Source organism: Salmo trutta, chromosome 28, assembly GCF_901001165.1.
Source record: "Salmo trutta chromosome 28, fSalTru1.1, whole genome shotgun sequence".
In the NCBI taxonomy this organism is placed as follows: Eukaryota; Metazoa; Chordata; class Actinopteri; order Salmoniformes; family Salmonidae; genus Salmo; species Salmo trutta.
In genome coordinates this window covers 38,891,153-38,901,483 of record NC_042984.1, presented here as the reverse complement: position 1 = coordinate 38,901,483, position 10,331 = coordinate 38,891,153, and the positions used below count along the sequence as shown (strand labels likewise).

At 44.7% G+C, this 10,331-nt stretch overlaps 1 protein-coding gene across 1 annotated transcript; it reads right to left on the bottom strand.

Moving 5' to 3' along the window:
- Window positions 1–559: 559 nt before the first annotated feature.
- On the bottom strand, window positions 560–9,031 carry LOC115166181 (rho-related GTP-binding protein Rho6). The gene is made up of 5 exons (XM_029719943.1): window positions 8,776–9,031; window positions 7,794–7,881; window positions 3,701–3,810; window positions 3,384–3,518; window positions 560–3,228 (listed from the first exon to the last, which is right to left on the bottom strand). Exons 1-5 carry the CDS (start codon window positions 8,893–8,895, stop codon window positions 2,983–2,985), a joined length of 699 nt encoding a protein of 232 aa, XP_029575803.1. The 5' UTR covers window positions 8,896–9,031; the 3' UTR covers window positions 560–2,982.
- Between the last annotated feature and the right edge of the window lie 1,300 nt (window positions 9,032–10,331).

The following is a 10,331-nucleotide window of genomic DNA, read 5'->3' as shown; positions in this document are numbered from 1 at the left end:
GTGCTCATGTTGTTTTTCGGTTAAAGATGATCAAATTGGGCATTTCATGTGGACTAAATTACAACACCCCTCGGCAATTTGATCACTTATGCCCTGGTGCTATTAGGCTGATCCTTCTAGTCCTAGCACGTGGGTATCATATCCATTAACACCTCAAAGTATGCCCAAAGGTAAAAGAGGCAATTAGCTATATTTGTGAATGGCTCTTACCTCTCATGTTATTCTAATAGGGCTCACGTTTTACTGCAACGTCTTCATTAACTTCAAGGACGTGATTTTAGCCAAAGACTCCTCAACAGAAGTAAGACGAGATGTTGACGAGCCCGACGGGGCTGCTAGTGCCCGAGAGTCTTCCTCATCACAGGGAGTGCGATGGTGCCTTTGAGGGTGTAGCTACCTGTTCAAGTGTCATACTGTATGTTATGTTGATAACACTTTACTTATGGCACCACCATCACATGTTATAATGCCTCATAAACATTCAGACCAACTTTATAGATGTTGCTTTCCCCCATACGGCCCACCAAACCTTATAACCCCACAAAAACTCTGAAACGTCTGAGAGTATGACGAACGAAAGCAAACTTTATTCAGAACCCGACAGAAAAAGGACGGACCGAAATCTCAGTGTCCGTTCAAATTAAAACATTTCCAAAATAAAAATGACAACATTGAGCAATACAGTATTTCGTTAATAAATGAAGGTCAAGTCATTTTACATATCCCAAACGCTTTGTTTCGTTTCAACAACATTCTTTTTGGAGCTTTCAAATGGCATATAAAGCAGGATACGGACAACCAGACATGGTCTGTTCTTAGTAAAGGAGTGGGAGCAGACCCCACTGTAACATGAAGGCTGGGTGTTCAGTCAAATTGACTTTTGTTTGAACAGTGTATCAGTAACCCCAGGCAGATTTGGAGCTTCGTCACTCCCTGCAAAAAAAAAATGGTGTTTTGGTTGGAACTCAGATTGGAAAGGTACTCACATTGCTTTTTGAAAATCCCAGTGTTGTTCTTACACCTGCCACTGAGCTGCCACTGAGCTGTCACTGAGTTTGGAAGCTCCAAATGAGGTTTTTCAGAAGTGTACTACTGACTGAAGTGTCCAGCCGTCACCTTAGCAGTGGCCTCTGTCTGGTGCTACTAATTAATGGTGAGGAGCCCAGTTGAAAAGCCATCTTTTCTCCCAGAGACCGGAACTGCATCCCAGTCACCGCAGCCCTGCTCACGCCTGCCCCCTGCTCGCACTGTTGCTAAGCAACACGTTCAATTCCAGTGTTCTGTATGTCCAAACAAGTCAGAGCTCCTGTCAGCGCAAACAAATCATGAAGTCCTCCGTTAGCTGAGCCGTAGACAGCTCCTAATACAAGACGACGTCAGTAAGTACAACAACAAAAACAGCAGAGACAACAATAAACAGTTATAAAAGGACTGGGCAGAAAGCAGATTTCAAATGAGGAGAAAACAAAACAATTGAAATCAACTTATACTTAAAAGATTTGAATACAAAGCAGAAAAAAATGGGAAAATAACTTTCTTCAGACAGGACCAGCCTGTTAGTTCTGTTTCGGCTCATCCCAACCCATCCCACCCCCACCCCTTACCACACCCAGGACCCCTTACCCCATCTACATTTCTTAAGCTCTTCCTCACACAGTATGAATGAGATACCCAGCTTTGTAAAGGCCTTGATCCTGTACTATCATGACTAGCCACACTACAAGAATGACGACTCCAGAGAGTCTCATCTCAGGTGACCAATCGCGGAGCAAGGAGACTTCTCTTTAAGCCCAGTGTTGACAATGACATGATCAGCTTATCCCTGCCACCGGTAAGCTTCTTGAGGCGTAGTGAGTGAGCTCTTGACTCTTTCAATGCTACGGTTAAAAGCTCATAGTGAAGGATGATTTACCTTTCATGTGTTACGTAAACGCAAGGTCAGAGGATTTAAGAATGATCAAAATGAGGCTTAGAGGAACCAGGGGGGACTCTTCTCCTTCGGGTAAATGAAATATCAAAGACTATTGGACAGTATAAGCGGCCTTATAAATATCACCCCACTCAATCAACGTCTGAAGTTAAACACCTTGAGATGAAGAAGAGAGTGGTTGACTAAAGAAGGAAGAAAAAGTCTCTCTCATCCTCTCTATCATCCTCTATCATCCTCTCTATCATCCTCTCAGCACAGCATGTCCTCCGTCTTACTGTTAATGGCCCGTGTGAATGTTGAGTCACGTGGCACTCCTTCGCTCAGTCTATCCACCCCGCTACCTCTTTTAAGAGCGGTGTGCTTGCCATATCCCTCCCCCAGGACCCTGTTTCATTGCTGACAGATTCAATGTCCTAAAAGAAATACTGTAGAGGTCGCCATGGAAATAATTCATTTAAGGCCCACTCTCTCAACCCCCCCCCAGTTGCGTTACACTGGGTACTCTGGGTACTCTGGGTACCGTTCCCTCTCATTGCCAGGAATGTAGAGGTGGTCACCTCATCCTTTTTTTTTTTATAGCAAAGATCCCATTTTACCGTTAACATTTTCAAGTTTAATTAAGGGCGAGGATGATGGATGGATGGTACACACGTCAACATTACAAAGAGGTGAGATGCTGTGTTTACAATTTATATTTTCTTCTATCATTTCGCTCTCACTGTCATTATAAAAGGAAGTCTGCACTAACCTACGCTGGTGAGGTGTGTATGTGTCTGTGTGCGTGTGTGGGTCTGTTGTGTATGTGTTTGTGGGGGATGGGGGGGGTCATGAAGAAGACCAGTATATACTACACAGAGTAAACCATGGAGGGGTAGCAGTCTTCTTTAAAGAGGGCCGTCAGTGGGGGTGGGGAGGATGTTTGGGGAGGCCAGAGGGATTAAAGAGAAACCCCTTCCTTCCCCCATACTTTCCCTTCCCCACCCCACTTTATCCGCTGGACCGGTCAATGGAGTGCCTCTCTGGCCACCACTGTCTGGGTTCTACTCCCTTCCTCACATGATGGAGCAGCCCTTGGCCTTGTCCTTGCCGAAGGTGGAGGAGAGGAGGTCAGACTTGCCGGGCAGAAAGAGGAGTCTCTTGGAGAGGCGTCGGGCGGGGCTGGGCTTGGTGGAGGGCTGCAGCTTGTTGATGCAGGCCAGGGCTGCAGTACGGAACACACTGTGGATGCTCTTCTCTGAGGTGAAGGCTGAACACTCCAGGTAGGCCTCCGCACCTAGTTGCTTGGCCATGGAGGACCCCTGCAACACGATGGGAAAGAACAGGAGTGAGATGGAGGGAGAGAGAGAGAGAGAGAGAGAGAGAGAGAGAGAGAGAGAGAGAGAGAGAGAGAGAGAGAAAGGGAGAAAGGGAGAAAGGGAGAAAGGGAGAAAGGGAGAAAGGGAGAAAGACTCACTTGCTCATGTGAGATGGGTGTCTGCTTCTGATTGGACAGCTCCATAAGCGTGCATACGTCTGTGCGCAGGTCTGTTTTACAACCTATCAGGAGGATGCGTGTGCTGGGGCAGAAATCCAGGATCTCTGTCTTCCACTGCAATGAAAAGGACATATGACTGTTATAAGGTTGTTATAATGTATCATAACCACAGCTGTAATGTACATGGTACACAGAGAGAATGATCACGATGATTGTGACGATGACAAGGAGGAGGAGGAAGAATAAATTGACAACAGCAACGATGATGATGACGATCACAATGACAAGATCCTTACCTTTTTCAGTGCACCGTCAAATGAGTCTGGACGGCTGATGTCGAAACAGAGAAGCACAGCGTCTGAGTCGCTGTAGCACAGGGGTCTGACGTTATCGTAGTATGGAGAGCCTGTAGGGTCAAACAGATCGGCTGGGGTCAGTCACAGGGCTTTCAAAAGGACGGTACCAAACGAATGAGACTCCATTAGTTGCAATAAGAATGATTCGTACCAGAACAGTTTAAAGTCTAGTGATGGGAAAAGAAAAAAAATTGATACAGTTACATATTGGGATATTATTTTTGACTAAATATCGTATCATTTTGACAATATTGCAATATTATTTTTGTGCTAGTTTGTTGTACCTGCACCAAAACTCAAGTATTTTTCCTTCATAGCTTGTTCTTCATCTTCTTTGTAAATAGGGAGCCAATTTGTTTTCAGCACTTTCCGTGACTGATCGTTTTCTCATGGATCTCTTGTCCCTCTGCAGCAGACATATGGTGTGCAATATATTTGGAACATCGAATCGCAATAAAATCAGTGTATCGAATTGCAATACACATAGAATTGTGAGAATCGCTGTAAGCATCGTGTCCGGCACTTCAGTACCATGATAATATCGTATCGTGAGGTCCCTGGGGCAATTTTCATCCCTACTAAAGACCAAGAATGAGCAGTGTTAGGTGCTTGGTGTATTGTAGGGTTGGGTGCTGGGATGCTATAGTAAAGGCCAGGGCTGGGTGCATGGATGCTATAGGCTAACGATGGCTGCTGGGTGCTGTCAGACAAAGATGCTTGAGCACTGCTCTCGGACTATTAACACAAGGAGTCTGTCCCCCCACACAGCACAGGACACCACCCACTCCCCCCCCCGGTAACTACGGCAACAGCCTTGGTAGATAATGTTTGAATCCAACCCTCTATTATACCCCCCCCTGCACCCGAACCATTCTCCGCACACACACACACACACACTCCAATTTTCTTCCTCCCTCACCCTCGGATCTACAGTAAGTCATTTTACTAAAGCCCCACGCCTTCCCACTCAGTAGAAGAACTCGCCAATAAATGAAATGAACACACAAGTAGACAAACACACACACACACACAGAGAAAGAGTAAGAGAGAGCCACAGTACACTATAACTCGATCCCAATCCCACCCCTGCGTTACCCAAAGGGGTTTATATTGAACTCTTTGTCTGTGCAGAAATCCCACTTGAAATCAGATAGAAGAAACAAAGATCTCTCTATCAAGGGAGACACTTTCATAGATTGTTGTTCTAAGAGTGTATCATGTATGAAGCAACACACTGACATGATTCCTAACACATACCGTATGTATGTACAGCGTCGTTAGAAAAAAAGAAGGAAAAAAAAGCAACAAAAAAAAGCAAAAAGTGTTATAAAATGAACACAATTGCGAAGAAAATCTGTGTGTGAGCGTTGGGTGGGTGTGCGTGCGTGCGCGTGTGTGCATGTGTGTGTGCGTATATGCTTGCGGGCCTATACGCCGAAGTGTAAAAGTATGTTAGTGTTGCAAAGGGAGGCCCCTGTGCTAAAAACAGACGCTGACTGAATGTCCGTCCTCTGTCGTGTTCCCTCGTCGCTTACCACACCAGCGACAGATTTCCTCTCCCTGCTTCTCAACCTACTCCGGAAACGTATTAAACGCCAACTCAACCAGGTAATAATGAATGAAGAAAAGCTTCATCTGTGGACCTATGACCCAGGTACGCCTCTATGGGTAGTGCCAAATGCATTTGGATGACACTAGGATTCCCTCCTGCTACTGTAAGCGTGACACCGTCTTCAGATCCAATCCGTTATTAAAAGCCTAACAAATGGTCTCCTGTGAGGGAGACAACTGTCTGACGTTCACAGGGAATGACTGTATAAACAGTCAAGTGTGTAAAGGCAAGAAACGAGGCAACTGAATAGTAGCGATTTGACTTGTTTTTCCAGTAGGTGACAATGCCAGCATTTGGCAGAGAGGAGCCCAGGGTGATGTAACACTGGGGAAACAGACATGATGATGGCTCTGAGCCCTGGAGCTGAGAGAGGATACAAGCCATGATACACCTCCCACACACACACCTCACCTCCCTGGACGTGGACTCACACACACACACACACAACACTGGGAGAAGGAGGAGTCTAAGAGCCTAATGATAAACTATTTGCTTGTTGATGGAGGCTGGAGAGGCAACGGAAAAGAGAACTAATGGAGCATCTCACTTTGAGTCCGCTCACTGTGAGAGAGACGGTGAGAACAGGCAGCCTCAGAGCTTGATCATGAACTCAGAGAGGAGCGGCAGGGGGAATCGTTAGGCACAGCAACTCTGTTACACAACACAACACAGCACAGCCCACTCCACAGCAAAGCACAGACAGCAGCCTGACCCTAAGGGACCCTCTGCCTCTCTTCACACACCCTCAGCCAAGGAAGATAAAGAAATAACATGAGAATAAGATCAATCTCAGAGAAAATAATTACATGGCTGATCTCTCTCTCTCTCTCTCTCTCTCTCTCTCTCTCTCTCTCTCTTTCTAGTGATAGTACAATCAGAGAAAACCATGATATGGCCATGAACGACAGGAGCACTGCCAGGATAGGACGTTAGAGAGATAGATTCAGAGCTCAGATAGATAGAAGCGACTAGACTGTTTTGTGGGGGGAAAAAAGGTGGGAATAGCTGGGCAGAGCTTTAAAACAAGGTGTGAAAAATGTAAATGGTACTTATGTAATGGGACTTTCGCTATGGAGTGGACGAGCATCCAATTTGGTCCATCTCTTTTGAAGTGAAGCAGACAAGACAAAAGAATGAAATCCTGTGATGTTTTCTATTATATACGGCATTTTGTACACGCTTCCCACTGGGCACAGACGTCAATTCAACGTCTATTCCACATTGGTTCGACATCAGGCGCCCAGACTCATTAGACGGTGCACTGAAAAAGGTAAGGACCTTGTCATTGTGATTGCATCCTCATCATTGTTGCACGCACGCACGCGCACAAACGCACGCACGCACGCACACACACACACACACACACACACACAAGCAGAGGCAATCCCCTGGCCAATGAACCCCCCCCTGCAGGTCAATTGCCACGACTGAACTCCATGGAGCCCAATCAGAAATCCCCGTGATAGAGGTTAATCATAGCAGCCCAACAACATGGAACTGGTCGTGATCTGTTGATCACGTTCACCGGTTTCAAGATGTAGAAGGATCCTACCTTGTCAGTAGGTCACCACAACACTGTGTGTGTGTGTGTGTGTGTGTGTGTGTGGGCGCGCCCGCTATAGGTGTCATATTTGATGTAGAGCCGACAAGTTATTAGACATTCCTCTAGTAAGGGGGTAGGTGGCGAGAGGGGGATATATTTGTCTCCTGGGAATGAGATCACTGTAGTGTCAAAATGAATTAGGCCTACATCATTCTATGCCTTCTAAACATAAATCGAAGGGAGAGGAGACCGAAACAGAGAACAGGCGAGGCACGCAAATGGTCATTTGCATTCAAATGTCGTGTCACCTCTGTCTGAGAAAAAGGCCTTCCTCCACAAACTTCTCAGACCTCAGCAGCCTACCACATCACTACCTGTGATAGGCAGCAGGACAACAGTACTGTACAGAAGGTTCAACAGATCGCTATCTTAAAGGAAAACAATAACAAACCACTAACAACCATCCAGTATACACTACGATGCTAAATAAGACCATGAGACAATGGCCAATGGGCCTTTAGTTAGCCTACTGTTGTTTACGCAAACTCTCTGATTGCATTGTTTTCAGGGCGGGTGGGAAAGGAAATGTTAAACTGGAAAGAAAATACAAGTCAGGTTTTACAGTACAATTAGTCTGAGAACTTGAATGTTGAGACACATTTCAAATGGAGTGCTTTTGGACTTAAATTCACACATCACGAACCTCCTACACTATATCTACAGGTAGAGCATATTGTATAGAGAGACATGACAAACTATAACCTTTGTTATAAGACATTATTAAGGCATATTATACCTGGATATGCTCAAATCCATGCTTCAATTGCTGTAAGGGTATATTGGATGTATGCACGGAGAGTGCAGAGTGTAACACTCACCTGACGTGTCCCAGAGACTGAGCTCTACGCGCTGCTCCTCCAGCTCCAGACACGCTGTGTAGTTCTCAAACACCGTTGGAACGTATGTCTGTGGACACAGAAAGGCGCGAGTTCATTAGCGATGCATTATAATACGGTCGGTCATTGTGAAACAGTCACACCCCTGTAATCATCAGCCGTATTAGATTGACACAATGAGCATCCCAGTCTGTGGCTACTGCGCCGTCTGTCTGACCGAATAAGGCATCTGAACATTTTTTACTGTTTAGAAAGGAAAGCATTTTATACATCTGGTCCTGCCCCTTGGTATTTTCGACCTATTCATTTATATGTGTATTGAAGTAGTCTAAAGTGTAGTATTTGGTCCCCATATTCCTAGCACTACATTAAGCAGGTGACTCTACAAACTTGTTGGATGCATTTTCAGTTGGTTTTGGTTGTGTTTCAGATTGTGTTGTTCCCAATAGAAATGAATGGTGATCAAATGATGCATTGTGTCATTTTGGATTCACTTTTACTATAAATAAGAATAGAATATGTTTGTGAACATGGTACCATTATTACGAATAATCATGAATGAATCGCGAATAATGCTTTCATGACTCCAACATGACACAATACATTATTTAATCACCATTCATTTCTATTGGGAACAACATAATCTGAAACACAGCCAAAGCAAACTGCAAATGCTTCCAACAACTTTGTGGAGTGAGCTCTACGCGCTAAGCACTCCATTCGAAATGAAGCACTCAATTTGAAATTTCTCTCAACATTGAAGTTCTCAGAGGAATTGTATTGACTTGCATTTCCTTTCCAGTTTACTCAATCTTTCCACAAGCCCAGAAGACAATGCAATATTAAACTTCTATTCGTTATTATCATAGAATTTGAATGACATTTCTATGGCTACTGTCATCTCTTTATAGTCTGTGTGGGTGTTATAATCCAGTCAAATGTGCAAGTTGTAGACATTGCATACCTCAGGATAGGAATCCTTGGCCAGGACTTGCAACATCGCCGTTTTTCCGCATTGAACATCCCCAACCAACACGAGTTTACATCTCGCCACCAGAGGCTGGGTAAGTCTCCTTTCCTTCATTGTGAATACGATTTGGTTGACGAACACAATAAATTGATATGCGAAAGAAAAACACGTGTAAATCCTCTGTCAGTTATCAGTGCATTCCGCCGGGATGCTGTACAGAACACCTTCGTTGAAGCTGGCTGCCAGCGGTATGCGCCGAGTTATGACACCGCTGAACTTTATATTGTCGCGCCAACCAATGAAAATGAGCGTTCTGCTCATTGTTGCGCAGAATGCGTTTCGGACCGCATAGGCTACGCAAGATCAGGGTTGGTAGTCAGTCAACATTGTTCTAAAGTATACAGTTGCGTATAGTCTATCCCTGTCCAGTGCATGATGTGTAACAATGTTACTTCACCGCTTTACCAGCTTCAGTTCCATTTTATAGATTTCATTGACACCTTTATTTCACCCTAGCTCTCTATCACACACACACACACACACACACACACACACACACACACACACACACACACACACACACACACACACACACACACACACACACACACACACACACACACATATATATAGACATACACACACACACACACACACACACACACACACACAGACCAAATCATCTGAAGTAACCCTTCCATGAATAAATCAATGGAAAGTACTTGCTCACTTTCATGTCAAGTGGTAGCTTTTTCTGCATAGATTTATACGAAAAATGCTGTTGTGTGGATTTCGGAAACAATGTTTCCTGACAGTAAAACGCTTATCTGAACTCAAAGTTCAAGGGATCACAGCCTTGGCAAGCAACTTTGGAAAGTGTTGCCTACCCACAGACATGTGGACCCAATGTGTGGACCCAACTCCACTATTTATATTTCACCCCGATCTTGAACAGGATTTAAAAAATGAAGAAGAATTACACTTATTTGTCTTCTCATCAACTTCTATGCATTTGGCAGGAAACCAATCATATGAACAGAGAAAATGCCCTATGTAACAGAGATGGAGTATGCAATGACAGACTGGGTGCAATGTGCAGGTGCAGCCAGTGTGTTGAAAAACATGTTTGTGTGGGAGTGTGTCATCAGTGTGTGTGTGTGTGTGTGTGTGGCATGCTAGTGTGCCTGTGAGTGAGCATATGGTCATGTAAGAGTTAGCGTGTGGTGTCCGTAACACAGACAATCAGAGCACACTGACTGCCAAGCCCGAATAGATAAAAGATGGCTTCATGACTCTGAAACACCACAGAACCTGCAAAGTCTGCCATTTGGGGAGGAAGTGGAGCATGCCAAGTTATAGAGAACATGAATGGATATACACACAAACAGCCACATACTGTTATGGCATGAAATGCCATAGTATAAATCAGCACATTATAGCAACGAGGATGCTCTTGTGCGCATGGAAATTTACAGCACAGCTCGAAAGACTGGGCTGCAGAGAACCATTTACATTTTAGTCAATGAGCGGACGCTCTTATCCAGAGCGAC

Bases quoted from the DNA above. Each gene is read 5' to 3' on its own strand.
- LOC115166181 (XM_029719943.1), bottom strand. From the start codon at position 8,895: ATGAAGGAAAGGAGACTTACCCAGCCTCTGGTGGCGAGATGTAAACTC. The intron at 7,882-8,775 runs GTATGCAATGTC...CTGTGTCCACAG, and splicing joins CCAAGGATTCCTATCCTGAG to ACATACGTTCCAACGGTGTT. The intron at 3,519-3,700 runs GTAAGGATCTTG...TTTTCATTGCAG, and splicing joins TTGACGGTGCACTGAAAAAG to TGGAAGACAGAGATCCTGGA.